Below are 14,695 nucleotides of genomic sequence, written 5' to 3'. Positions count from 1 at the left end.
TCACTTTCATGCATCAGAGAAGGAAATGGCAACCCGCTCCAGTGTTCTTGCCTGGAGAATCCCAGGGATAGGGGAGCCTGGTGGGCTGCTGTCTCTGGGGTCGCACAGAGTTGGACACGACTGAAGTGACTCAGCAGCAGCAGCAACAGCAGCAGCAGGCACTATATTCTAGATCCCGCTCATTTGCCTTTTTTGGAGTTCATATACTAGATATGATTCCTCCTTCAGCTAATTTCTTAGGTTGGCCATTCCTATAATACAAGTGTGGTGTAAATTTAGACATAGCAGTAAAGCAGGGTGCAGCCTGAGGCTTTGATTTTTCACCAAAGATCTTTATTTCCCCAACCCAGAATTCCAGTAGAAAAATCTTTTGCATTGCTTCCTTGTCCCACGGACAGAGTTTTTCTGGTCTCTCTCCTGCAGCCTTTCCTGGTTGGTTGTCGTCGTCCTGCCTTGATCCTTCCCAGGGTCAAGTCTCCTATCACAACATGTTAAAACTCCTACCTTTAGCAGCTGGGACCTATTTCTGGTCCAGTAATTCTCCCATCCCTTTCCCCTTCTAGCCCCATAGTGTATTCTATGAGTCTATTACTCAAGCTTTAAGCTTTATCTTTGCTTCTGGCACTAAAAAGTTTCTCCTATCCTTTGAATTCAGTATTTGCTGTACTACTAACTTTTAAAAATCAGGCTTTATTTTTTAACAGCTCTTTTAGACTATAAGGGAAATTGAGAATATAATACAAAATGTTCCGTATACTCCTGCATGCAGTTTTTCTTTATTATTAACATCTTACAGTATGTTTGCTAAAAATTATGAAGCAACATTGATACATTATTATTAACTAAAGTTTATAGTTTATTCAGATCTTCCTAGTTTATACCTAATTTCCTTTTCCTGTACCAGAATCCCATCCAGGATGCCATGTTACATTTATTTGTCATGTCTCCATAGACTCTGCTTGGCTGTGACAGTTTCTCAAACTTTCCTTGTTTTTGATGACCTTGGCAGTCTCAGGAGTACTGTTCAGGTATTTTGTAGGATGCCTTGCTATTGGAATTTGTCTAGTGTTTTTCTTTGATTCTATCGGAGAAGGCAATGGCACCCCACTCCAGTACTCTTGCTTGGAAAATCCCATGGACGGGGGAGTCTATTAGGCTGCAATCCATGGGGTCGCTAGGAGTCGGACACGACTGAACGACTTCACTTTCACTTTTCACTTTCATGCATTGGAGAAGGAAATGGCAACCCACTCCAGTGTTCTTGCCTGGAGAATCCCAGGGACGGGGGAGCCTGGTGGGCTGCCATCTATGGGGTCGCACAGAGTCGGACATGACTGAAGTGACTTAGCATTTCTTTGATTAGAATGGGATTATAGATTTAGGGGAGAAAGATCGGAAAGGTTCAGTGCTATTTTCATCATATCATAAAAAGGCACATACTATCAATGTGATTTATGGTCAACATGATGTTGACCTTGATTAGCTGGTTCAAACAGTGTTTATCAGTGTCCCACTGTGGAGTTAGTTCCCCACCCCCGCTTTTCCTTTGAAAGAAGTTACTATGTATGGTCCACACTTAAGGAGTGGAGAGTTATGCTTCCCTTTATTACTGTTTTTTTTTTTTTTTTTAGCAGTTATATGTAACCAAGGGGTTTTTTGTTGGCTCTGTCTGTCAAAATGCTACTTAAAGAAATTGAGTCCTTTCTCAGGATCTTCTGTTCTCTTTAATACAGCTGACACTGGTTACTATCTTACCTTATTTCTGCAATGTCTCACAGGAACAGTTACTACTTCCTTCTTTGACTTTTCTCTTTCTTTACTTGAAACACCACACTCTCTCCGAGTTGCATTTTACCACTTTGGTTGCTGCTGCTGCTGCTAAGTCATCTCTGTCGTCTCCGACTCTGTGCGACCCCATAGACGGCAGCCCACCAGGCTCCCCTGTCCCTGGGATTTTCCAGGCAAGAACACTGGAGTGGGTTGCCATTTCCTTCTCCAATGCATGAAAGTGAAAAGTGAAAGGGAAGCCTCTCACTCGAGTCTGACTCTTAGCGACCGCATGGACTGCAGCCTACCAGGCTCCTCTATTTATGTGATTTTCCAGGCAAGAGGCTCTCTCAATTTCCTTTGTCAGTTCTACCTCATCTCCCCATTTCTACTCGCTGAAATTCCTTCATCCTACATCCTCTTGTCTTCACTCTCTCCCAGTCACCTCACCTCTTAGCTTCTGAGCCATCAAGGTCACTACTATGGCTAACTTCACCATCTATGAGTTGATGGATCCCATGTATTTATTTTCTACCAAGATTTATCTTTTGAGCCTCTCCCCCAACACATTCTTTCCCCTTTCCTCTCTCTGTTTTATCTATCTCTTCATTTATCTACATATCCATCTATCCATCTATCCAATATCTCTGTCTATCCATCTATGTTCTACTGGACATCTCCACTGGGTGTCTTTTATTTCACAAACTAAATCCATTATCCTCTCCTACAAACCTGGGAAATTTAAAGTGTAGCTGAACTCAGGGGACTCAGGACATTATCATTAGGAAAAGTTATATTTGCTTCATCCCTTGCTTCTGCTTTCCTCAGCGCTGGAATCATTCTTAGACTATTTCTACCATAAGAACGACATGGTTCCTAGTAGATCATAGAAAAAGAGGTCCCCTTCTTCCCAATAGTTCTATTAAAAGTCCTGATATTGTGAGGATTTCCCTGGTGGTGCAGTGGATAAGAATCTGCCTGCCAATGCAGGGGACACAGGTTCAATCCCTGTTCTGAGAAGATTCCATATGTTGCAGAGCAACTAAGCCCACACTCTAGAGTCTAAGAGCTGCAAGTACTGAGCCCATGCATCTAGGGCCTGTGCTCCACAACAAGAAAAGCCACTTCAATGAGAAGCCCATGCACCACAATGAAGAGTAGCCGCCACTCTCCGTAACTAGAGAAAACCCATGTGCAGCAATGAAGACCGGCATACAACCAAAACTAAATAAATTTTTTTAAAAAGAAAGAAATTTGAAACCACCCAAGACCACTCAACTAGATAATGTGAAAATTTGGAAGTTTTCAAATCTAGGAATATTTGCCTTAAAAGCAACTGCAGATTTGTTGCCTCATGAGGCCCCCCCAAGGCATTATCCTGTTTGGCTTTGAACCATTTGGTGTGAAGCTAAGTGTGAGAGTGTGTGAAGCAGGGATGGAAAGGGGAACTCAAATGGAAAGGAGTCCATACTTCAGAGAGCAGGAGAGCACATAACAGTGAGGGAAAATACACTGAGAAGGGAGATCTGTCCCCAGGAAGAGACTGGGGAAGGCATGTGACAGGAAGTTGGACTCTGGAGGGCTGGAGGTGGAATTTGGGATTATGATGTCAACCATCATCAGGGAAATGTTTGATTCATCTTCCCTCACCCTCTTGGCATTGTTCCCAGGCCCTATATCCTTTTGCTGGCTCTGACAGGTTTTTCAGAATAGGACAAAGAAGCGCAAAATAGGAAGAGCAAAAATAAGGTAGCCCCCACCTTACACCGAGGTAGTGGGAGTTACAAAGATCTCTCTGCTGCATAGATCTTAGAATAAAGAACATTTCTCCCACACAAAACCACTGTTAAGATAAGGGTGAGGTAGGTTCTCACAGTCCAGGGAAGCCTAATGAACTCATGATGTTCTGGAAATAGCACCAGTAACAATGTATCTCAATTCAGATAACATTTATTGAGCCCCTTCTTTGAAGCAGGAGCTGCGAAAGTGCTGTATATCACTTCCCCTGCCCTTGGGAAGTTGTCAGCTATGTGATGATTTAGATATTTTGGAGCATCAGCCCCTTATCTTGGCCACTATTTCTACAGAAAGGTGAATTCTCAGTCACGGTACACAGGGTGGGCCATGTGTGCAACATACTGACCTTTCTTCCTCAGGTTCCCTTTGCTCACTCTCCCATTTGCTACCATTCCTTTAACTGAGTGCAGCCACTTGGCCTTCTAGTTCCTGCCAAGAAGGAAATTCAGAAGCTCTGCCTATCCAGTGCACTGAATTGAAGCCCTGATTTTGACTCTTAAGTAGTTATTTGGCTATAAGGCAGTCACGTAGCATCTCTGAAGCTAAGGAGTAAGTTACAACCTTGGTTACCTCGTACAGTTTTGGGGGAATGTTAAATGATATATGTGCTTCATAAACAGCAAAGCATTCAGTTCAGTTCAGCTCAGTAGCTCAGTTGTGTCCGACTCTTTGCGACCCCATGAATCGCAGCATACCAGGCCTCCCTGTCCATCACCAACTCCCGGAGTTCACTCAAACTCACATCCATCGAGTCAGTGATGCCATCCAGCCATCTCATCCTCTGTCGTCCCCTTTTCTTCCTGCCCCCAATCCCTCCCAGCATCAGAGTCTTTTCTAGTGAGTCAACTCTTCGCATGAAGCGGCCAAAGTACTGGAGTTTCAGCTTTAGTATCATTCCTTCCAAAGAACACCCAGGGCTGATCTCCTTTAGAATGGACTGGTTTAGATAATGCAAAAAAACTGAGCTGATCCTCAGAGAGTTAACTAGTTGGATGGGACCATAGAGATACCCTCTTGCCACCCAATATTTACTATGTGCGAGGCTTTCTTCTAAGCATTTCACATGTAGTGACTTGTTTAATCTGCAGAGCAACCCAGTGGGGTAGTACTATTACTATCCTCATTTTACACATGAGAAGCAGAGAAGTTAAATGTCTGGTCCAGAGTCACATTGTAAGTGACAGAGCTGAATTCAAAGTCAGGCAGCCAGTGAAGTCACTCAGTCATGTCTGACTCTTTGTGACCCTATGGACTGAAGCCTACCAGGCTCCTCTGTCCATGGGATTTTCCAGGCAAGAGTACTGGAGTGGGTTGCCATTTACTTCTCCAGGGGATCTTTCCGACCCAGGGATCTAATCCTGGTCCCCTGCATTATAGGCAGATGCTTTTACCGTCTGAACCACCAGGGAAGTTAATCACCAAACCAAGCTCCCTCCTGTGTGCTCTATTACCACCCTCTCTATACTTCTCTGGGAGCGCTCAGCAGGGTTATGATTGCTTGCCTTAGTGATAAATAAGCTACTAGAAGGCAGAAACTATACCTCATCATACATACACACCACAGTGCCTGCCACATGGTTGGGGCTCAGTACATATCTCTTGAACGAATAAATGTCCTCAGGAGAGACACATACCAAGTTTGATTTGATCTACTATGTTTTTCTTTAATCTTTTCTTAGCTAACTATGTTCGTTTTTTCCAACCATTACTAGTAGGAGGTTCTTTGGCATTGCTCACTTGCTCTGATTGCCCGCCTTTGCACTTTCTCAACTCAACAACGAATCATCTAAACTGGTAGGAAGTGAACACTGTACTTAGGAGTATATTCTGACCAGCACCAGGTCCAGTATGACTATCCTTTCCTGCTGTCAGTATATATTCCTTATCCTGGACACTCTCAGGAGCCCACTCCTGCCCCTGAACTATTTGTTTGCCTGGGCAGGTTCTTGACTATGAATATAACCAAGTACCCAGAGTGAACCTTGGGCCTTTAGTGATGGTCTAGGCGGGTGAGAGGAATCCACTAAATTCTGCCTCCGCTCTCCTCCCTTCACCTTTTCTTTCCTGGGAGGAGCTGGAAGGAAGGGAAAGGGATTCCCTAAGTTCTTAAAGGAGAAATGAGGTTATGGCTTGTGAAGAAGTTGAGGGAGGCAACTGCATCTTCTAATCTGGAATCCAGAGTTTGTTAATTTTGTGTCATGGCCTGACTACAGTGAGTTTTCTCCTAAGAAAAAAAATGTATCAGCACCACTGGCCTCATCTATTGGACTATATTTAAGGGGACGATGGGACAAGATGTTTGAACTGCGCATATTTTGAAAAATCCTATATTACAGTGGGCAAACATATTTGAGCTGTGTCTGTTGGGTTCCTCAAATTGGAAAACTACAGACTCTGATTCTCCTCACAGACTAAAAAAACTGACGAAAATTAAGATTCGATTATTGGATAAACCGGCAACCACATGCACAATAATCTATTCCAAACTAGGGCCTTTATTTTTAGTTGTTTTGGTTAGAGATTACTCTGGGGAACCAAGTGCCCCACTGGACACTCAGAGCTCTGTTCTTTGGGTCGGGGGTCAAAGCCACCAGTTTCCAGAGACAATCTCCTTAAGCGTCAGCGACTCTTCTCCTGGTGGGCGGGGCCGCGCCTGCGGGAGCGCGCTCCAGCAGTAGACGGCGGGTGAAAGAGGAGGAAGGCGACCTGGGGAAGGGCGCGAGGCCTCACGTGCGCGCTCCCGCCCGCCAGCCCGCGCGCTCTCGCGCCCACGCGCCCGCTCACCCGCCCTCCTGCTCCCGGGAAGTCTCGCGATGTCGTAGCCGGGTGCTCCCGCTGCGGGAGGCTCTGGCTGTTGCTGTGGTTGCCTGAGTTGCTGCTGCGGCGGTCGCGGCAGTGCTGGTGGAGGTGTCGGCCCTTGGGCGGATGTTGACATTGTGTTGTTGTTATTGCTGACGGTAATGGCGGCGGTGCCGCCGACGGCCAGGACCCCATCTCTTCTGTAGCCGAAGCCGAGACTACACAGAACGAACTCCGCGGCCTCGGAGCCCGCGGTAGCGACTCCTCTCAGCCTTCGCCGCCTCGCCAGCCCGTATCTCGGCCTCCGTCTCTGGACAGGCCCCTTCGGTCCGGGGGTCTCGGAGTCTCAGGATGGCGGATTTCGACGAGATCTATGAGGAGGAGGAGGACGAGGAGCGGGCCCTGGAAGAGCAGCTGCTCAAGTACTCGCCGGACCCGGTGGTGGTCCGCGGCTCTGGTCACGTCACCGTGTAAGGCCCGGTGGAGGGCGAGGGCGAGGACGGGAGGTGCAGGGCTGGGGTGGGCCCCTTACTCCGCGGGGGCCTTCTCTCCCGGTGTCCGTCGGGTGTCTGAGGCCTTCGGGAAGAGTAGGCGACCAGGAAGTGAGAACTTGCTTTATTTTCATTTGTTTCTGTCCCCGGAGTGGGGACAAACGCTGCCCTCCGCACCCCACCTCCTCCTGTTAGCAGGCCCCATGGGCCTGGGCGCTCTGACGGATCCCAGGAGGAAGGTTATTCTTTGGGGTCTGCCCTTCCGGCCACCCTTTCAGCTTCGGGGTGGAAATACACGTATTTCTAGGTGCCTCCCCCAGTTTTCTCATCCATTTACCTTGTGGTTCTCTTTCCTCGTTTGTGCCTTTGAGCCTAGTGACATGGCTCAGAGGCCGGATCTGGGCCGGGTGAGACCCTGGCGACGATCGGTAATGAGTGGTTCCCTGTCTTCGTGTCTGTTTCACTCATACCCACAAGTCTTCCCAGTTTCTTGCAGAGTCAGTTTGTGCGGAACCAATGCAAGTTCCTGTAATTGTATATGATAAAAAAAATGTATGGATGAACATATGTATTTAAGATGCAGAATGATGTATGTTTACATATAATTTTAAAAAAATCTACGTGATGGGCACACACTACTCAGGTTACTCAGGGTTCTCTGTAATCTAAGCCCTTCCTTGGGGCACGAACTCTGGGATGGTTTCTTCATTTGATAAGGGTTCCTGTAAGTTCAGTTGGCAACATTTTAAAAGTCTGATATTATTCAAACAATAAGGAAGGAGCACTTTCTGAAAGGTCATGACTAATAAAGGAATGTGAAGACTTGAACCAAATAATGAGCTGTCCGGAAGCAGGAAGTTTTGTAATGTTTGTCGGAGAAGTTCAGAGTTTTGTACAAGTTGAAGAATTTATGCCTTTTCATTTTAGATCTCTGTTCAAATCCTAGGTCAAACTTCATGCTTGTCAGACATCTCTCCACTTTACCTTTTTAGTAAAATACAAAGGGCCAGTAAGTTTGAAATTGCCTGGAACACTTTATATTTTATTTTTGGCTTAGGGTGAGTGGGATGTGCAGTGAATAACTGTTAGTGAAATAGTAGGACTTCTCATATAAGACTGTCAGCAAAATCTTTTCACTTCTCAAAACATGATATGACCAGCCATATTGTTGTTTGGGTGTGCTTATGTAATGCTTTGATTTCTTTAGCACCTGTTAGTTTATATTCTGGTGACTTAGTATAAAAACACTGCATTATCTCTGTCACAGTGCCATGAGAAGACAATAAAATATCACCGTACTAACAGTTACTTAGTATTTTAAGTGTCATCACTAGCATCATTAAGACATATAGCCAAATACTATGGGGTATTAAATCTTTTTAACATATATCACAGAAATGTTTACATCTCAGAGCCTGCCATTTGTTTTGTTTGACTATTTGAACCTTAATGCATTCTTTTAAACCTAAGGAGTGCTTAAAGATTGGTTTTCAAACTTTATCATGGTATCTGTCCACCCTTCCCCATAAATTCCTCGTATCAAAGAAAAGCTGGCAAAATTTTATTTTAAAAGGTGCAGCTATAGTTATAATGTTTCCTCTGAGTAAAAGAAAAGCTAAGTACATTGTTGGGCCTGATGGAAAAGTCAGAGAGCTCAGCACCAAATAGGTGATTAGTAAATTTGATTTTAGTTGGCTACTTACAGAGGTTAACAGAGTGGGAGAGAATTATTAGTGGTTCCCAATCTTAATTGCCCATTGGAATCACTTGGGGAGTTTTTGTCATTGCCCCAGTGGAAGCCAAGTTTCTGAGTGAGGTCCTAGTTTGTTTAAAAAGTTCCACAAGTGACTCAAGTAGGTACCCAGGATTAAACACCACTATTCCAGAGTATTAAGAGAAACTAAATGCCCGCAATAAACAGTATGCCTTTCTACATAGAAGTTAATTTTTCTATGCTCTCTCTCAACTTCACTTTCTTTCCTGTTACTTTGGTTCTAGGCTCTGGGTTCAAATCTACCCTTTGCCACTTCTTGGGTAAATTATTTATCTGTGACTCTTCATTTAAAATGGGGCTAGTTGTAGTCCCTAATTGTTAAAATGAAGGATTGAGACAGTACGTGCAAAGAATTCATCACATTGTGTGGTACTGTGCTCAATAAATATAGCCTTTATTAATTATCATCCACACATATAGTGTTCCTCTTTGAGAAACATAGGTATAAAGCACAGTACTAAGAAATCCAGACTGCCTTTCTCAAACTTAATAGTGACTCACTTTAGTCTTATTTTTCCATTTCTGGGCGATTTGTATGAGGGTAAGTTGTGTGAAATATTTCAAGGAGAATTAATAAGAGTCTTCTACATTGAAGGCCTAATCCTGTTTTGTGGGGACATAGATAAGTACAGTTAATAGTACAAAACTTTTTGTATCATTCACTGGCATACTATGCAAGTAGGAGTCAGTTAATACCTATAATGGTTTTTGAAATTGGTGTTTGTGGGTTGCTATAACTGTTGAGCATGTTCAGTTTTTCTTGCCTGCAAGTATAAATGGGAAGAGCTATTAAAACAGTTGAAAGACTACTGGTTAAGCTTATCACTACAGCTGCCCTATCTGCTCCTTCTCTATTTAAACTAAGGAGCTGCTCAGAGCTGTTTTCCCTTACTGGTTTGGAAGTCAATATAATGTAATGTATAGAATCATCTGCAATCCACATCAATCTGAAACTATATAGATCTATTCATGTGTGTTTTTCACAGATGTCACTTTTGAGTAGACCTTCACGATTGATTATTTCTACTCTTTTCCCCTCCATGATATAATACATCATGTTATATTGCTGTTATTTTAGAAGTCACTGTATTCTCGTATAGAAGAAGGCAATGGCACCCCACTCCAGTACTCTTGCCTGGAAAATCCCATGGACGGAGGAGCCTGGTAGGCTGCAGTCCATGGGGTTGCGAAGAGTTGGACACTACTGAGCGACTTCACTTTCACTTTTCACTTTCATGCATTGGAGAAGGAAATGGCAACCCACTCCAGTGTTCTTGCCTGGAGAATCCCAGGGACGGGGGAGCCTGGTGGGCTGCCGTCTATGGGGTCGCACAGAGTCGGACACGACTGAAGCGACTTAGCAGCAGCAGCAGTATTCTTGTATGACATAATGCGGCATGTCATTATAGTGATGTGAGAAAGTAAGTCATCTTTCATTTTCTACTACACAGGCAGGGCTTAGTTAGTTTTGTGGCATAATCAGATATTGGGCATACAAGTATTTAAAATGTATAATTTGCCTAAATGAAGTTTGCTTTAATGTAGTTTCTAGTATTTTCATATTGACCACAAGTCAGGCTTAAACTGTGTACTTCCATTAAGATCAGTATTCTTTCTTGATATTTTTCTAGATGAGTGTAATAATTTCCTTCATTTTTAGATTTGAATGTAGCAATATGGAACAAGCTGGCAGCTCCAATAGGAAGAAATCTTATACAAAATAGTATTTTGAGGAAAAGTGTTTGAAGGAAGAGAGGGAAATGATAAGTTCCTGTTATTGCATAATTTTTATGTGCATCTAATTTAAAAGACTGGAGCTCACAGTTCAAAGATTTTTCTGTGTGTGTATGTGTACTTCTCAGTTTATTATGTAATGAAGATGAAGGAAAGGTGATTAATTTATTAGGTGTCAATTGGCAAAATTGGTTAATATTTTTTAAAATTATGACATTCTGTTCCCCTTAGAATAAATTTTTGTAACTATCATTTGTTGAAGAGTTTGATTTTTCACAGTGATGATAGCAGTGTGCTTAATATAAAAATTAGAATTTAAAACTAGGTTTTAGGCCAGTATTTCCTGTCTAATCTGTCATCATAACTGACATTATCAGTTCCTATCTTGTTTCATGCCCTCCCATATAAAAATCAAACTTGGAGCCTCCCTAGGGAATGTTTAATTTTTGACTTCTAACATAAGCCTTGTCATAGAACCAGCTTATTTTTAGATTTGTTTCTGATGTTATTCTCCTAATTTCACTAAATTACTGTGTCTTCGGGTACTTGCCTCTGAGGTATAATCTTTCTACGATGTCCACAAAAATTCCTCATCCTTTACCAGCTTTTATCAATGGCTGTGAGACATCACTCTCTTTATCATTCATCTCAGGTAAGCTGTGGAAAATTGAAAGATTTAGAAATGTGACTTGAAATAATATGGATAGGACCTTTGCATAGGAGACATCACAGAACACCTCAGTATATATTGACCTTTCAGATAGTAGAGTTAAAAAAAATTCTGTCTTGAAATGTACTGGACCAAGATTGCTACAGCATGCTGTGGTAAGCAACAGGAGATTTGCTTAAATAACAGATTCACTTCAGTTAAATAATTTTATAAACTTTTGTAACTCTCACCTTATCTCCACTCAGCATAATTATTCCATTTTTAAAGATTAAATTTTTTGTTTGGAGACTTTTAAGGTTCTTTTTGATATTTCTCCACAAAGCTGGATAGTTCTTTGAAGGCAGGAATTATGTTTATTGGTTTTTATTTCTCCACTACTTAATGTGGTGTCTGGAATAGTGAAGTGAAGTGACAGTCACTCAGTTGTGTCTGACTCTTTGCCACCCTATGGACTATATAGTCCATGGACTTCTCCAGGCCAGAATACTGGAGTGGGTAGCCTTTCCCTTCTCCAGGGGATCTTCCCAACCCAGGGATCGAACCCAGATCTCCCGCATTACAGGCGGATTCCTTACCAGCTGAGCCACAGGGGAAGCCCAAGAATACTGGAGTGGGTAGCCTATCCATTCTCCAGTGGATCTTCCCAACCTAGGAATTGAACTGGGGTCTCCTGCATTGCAGGTGGATTCTTTACCAACTGAGCTATCAGGGAAGCCCTGTCTGGAATATGATAGGTTTTGAAATGTTCTCTAAATAAATGAGGTAATTGCATACATCTTTGGATCTTGTCAAACTTGTCAAAATAATAACTGTTTTCTTTTTTTTTTTGGTACCTCTGAAATGAAGGCAAACTATTGTACAATAGAACTCTTATAACCACATTCATAAGATAAATGGCTTATCATTTTTTACTTTATTTATTTTTTTTTTTGGCTGCACTTTCAGGATCTTAGTTCCCTGGCCAAAGATTGAACCCTGGCAGTGAAAGCACAGAGTCTTAACCACTGGACCTCCAGGAAATTCCTTGGTTTTTCTTTTTCTAAAAAGCAAATTTGGTGATTGTGAGAAAATTGTCTGTTTAAAGTAGATATTATTTTCCCAGAGGTTTTTCTTGCTCCTTATAATTTGAGAGGAAATTACTTTGATTTAGAACACAGCATTGAGCAATTTCTGACACTATAAAGAAAAAAGTGCTCAATATCTTAACTGGACCAAGTGCTAAAACTTCTGAGTGAGTGAACTTTCTTGAAGAAATGAGAAATATGGTAGTAAGCTTGTTTCAAAATTTTACTGTAATTTGAAATTCACGTGATCAGTTCAGTCGCTCATTCGTGTCCGACTCTTTGTGACCCCATGGACTGCAGCACACCAGGCTTCCCTGTCTATCACCAACTGCCAGAGCTTACTCAAACTCATGTCCATCGAGTCTGTGATGCCATCCAACCATCTCATCCTCTGTCGTCCCCTTCTCCTGCCTTCAATTTTTCCTGGCATTAGGGTCTTTTCCAGTGAGTCAGTTCTTTGCATCAGGTGGCCAAAGTATTGGAGTTTCAGCTTCAGCATCAGTCCTTTCGGTGAATATTCAGGACTGATTTCCTTTAGGATGGATTGGTTGGATCTCCTTGCAGTCCAAGGGACTCTCAAGAGTCTTCTCCAACACCACAGTTCAAAAGCATCAATTCTTTGATGCTCAGCTTTCTTTATAGTCCAACTCGCACATCCATACATGACTATTGGAAAACTCATAGCTTTGACTAGATGGACCTTTGTTGGCAAAGTAATGTCTCTGCTTTTTAATATGCTGTCTAGGTTGGTCACAGTTTTTCTTCCAAGGAGCAAGCGTCTTTTAATATCATGGCTGCAGTCACCATCTGCAGTGATTTTGGAGCCGCAAAAAATAAAGTCTGTCACTGTTTCCATTGTTTCCCCATCTATTTGCCATGAAGTGATGGGACCAGATGCCATGGTCTTAGTTTTCTGAATGTTGAGCTTTAAGCCAGCTTTTTCACTCTCCTCTTTCACTTTCATCAAGAAGCTCTTTATTTCTTCTTCGCTTTCTGCCATAAGGGTGGTGTCATTTGAATATCTGAGGTTATTGGTATTTCTCCTGGCACTGTTGATTCCAGCTTGTGCTTCATCCAGTCTAGCATTTCTCATGATGTACTCTGCAGGCTATGGTTTTTCCAGCAGTCATGTATGGATGTGAGAGTTGGACTGTGAAGAAAGCTGAGCGCCGAAGAATTGATGCTTTTGAACTGTGGTGTTGGAGAAGACTCTTGAGAGTCCCTTGGACTGCAAGGAGATCCAGCCAGTCCTAGGTGTTCTTTGGAAGGAATGATGCTAAAGCTGAAACTCCAGTACTTTGGCCACCTCATGCAAAGAGTTGACTCATTGGAAAAGACCCTGATGCTCGGAGGGATTGGAGGCAGGAGAAGAAGGGGGCGACAGAAGTTGAGATGACTGGATGGCATCACCGACTCGATGGACTTGAGTCTGAGTGAACTCCGGGAGTTGGTGATGGACAGGGAGGCCTGGTGTGCTGCAATTCATGGGGTCGCAAAGAGTCGGACACGACTGAGCAACTGAACTGAATTGAACTGAACTGAACTCTGCATATAAGTTAAATAAGCAGGGTGACAATATATAGCCTTGATGTATGCCTTTCCCAACTTGGAACCAGTCTATTGTTCCATGTCCAGTTCTAACTGTTGCTTCTTGACCTGCATACAGATTTCTCAGGAGGCGGGTCAGGTGGTCTGGTAGTCCCATCTCTTTCAGAATTTTTCACCATTTGTTGTGATCCACACAGTCAAAGGCTTTGGCATAGTCAGTAAAGCAGAAGTAGATATTTTTTGGAACTCTCGCTTTTTCAATGATCCAACGAATGTTGGCAATTTGATCTCTGGTTCCTCTGCCTTTTCTAAATCCAGCTTGAATATCTGGAAGTTCACGGTTCACATACTGTTGAAGCCTGGCTTGGAGAATTTTGAACATTATTTTGCTAGTGTGTGAGATAAGTACAACTGTGTGGTAGTTTGAACATTCTTTGACATTGCCTTTCTTTGGGATTGGAATGAAAACTGACCTTTTCCAGTCCTGTGGCCACTGCTGAGTTTTCCAATTTTGCTGGCATATTGAGTGCAGCACTTTCACAGCATCATCTTTTAGAATTTGAAATAGATCAGCTGGAATTCCATTACCTCCACTAACTTTGTTTGTAGTGATGCTTCCTAAGGCCCATTTGACTTCGCATTCTAGGATGCCTGGCTCTAGGTGAGTGATCACACCGTCGTGGTTATCTGGGTCATGAAGGTTTTTTTTGTGTAGATCTTCTGTGTGTTCTTGCTACCTCTTAATATAGTCTGCTTCTGTTAGGTCCATACCATTTCTGTCCTTCATTGTGCCCATCTTTGCATGAAATGTTTGCTTGGTATCTTTCATTTTCTTGAAGAGATCTCTAGTCTTTCCCATTCTGTTGTTTTCCTCTATTTCTTTGTATTAATCGCTGAGGAAGGCTTTCTTATCTCTCCTTGCTATTCTTTGGAACTCTGCATTCAAATGGGTATATGTTTCTTTTTCCCCTTTGCCTGTAGCTTCCCTTCTTTTCTCAGCTATTTGTAAGGCCTCCTCAGACAACCATTTTGCTTTTTTGCATTTCTTTTT

General features: G+C 42.8%; 1 protein-coding gene and 1 long non-coding RNA gene across 2 annotated transcripts in view; one reads left to right on the top strand and one right to left on the bottom strand.

Annotated features, from left to right (window-relative positions):
• The first annotated feature begins 6,386 nt into the window (after nt 1–6,386).
• The window catches only part of CHIC2 (cysteine rich hydrophobic domain 2), a 59,423-nt gene continuing 51,114 nt past the window's right edge, over nt 6,387–14,695 (top strand). The window contains exon 1 of the mRNA NM_001078048.1: nt 6,387–6,833. Within this exon, the coding sequence (NP_001071516.1) occupies nt 6,715–6,833 (119 nt within the window). The 5' untranslated portion in view covers nt 6,387–6,714. The remainder of the gene's footprint in view (nt 6,834–14,695) is intronic.
• On the bottom strand, nt 6,499–8,025 carry LOC112447080 (uncharacterized). The gene is made up of 2 exons (XR_003035153.2): nt 7,192–8,025; nt 6,499–6,939 (listed from the first exon to the last, which is right to left on the bottom strand). It is a non-coding gene; the product is annotated as an uncharacterized lncRNA (long non-coding RNA).

This window comes from Bos taurus, chromosome 6 (assembly GCF_002263795.3).
Source record: "Bos taurus isolate L1 Dominette 01449 registration number 42190680 breed Hereford chromosome 6, ARS-UCD2.0, whole genome shotgun sequence".
NCBI lineage: Eukaryota > Metazoa > Chordata > Mammalia > Artiodactyla > Bovidae > Bos > Bos taurus.
This window is presented reverse-complemented; position numbering and strand designations above follow the sequence as displayed.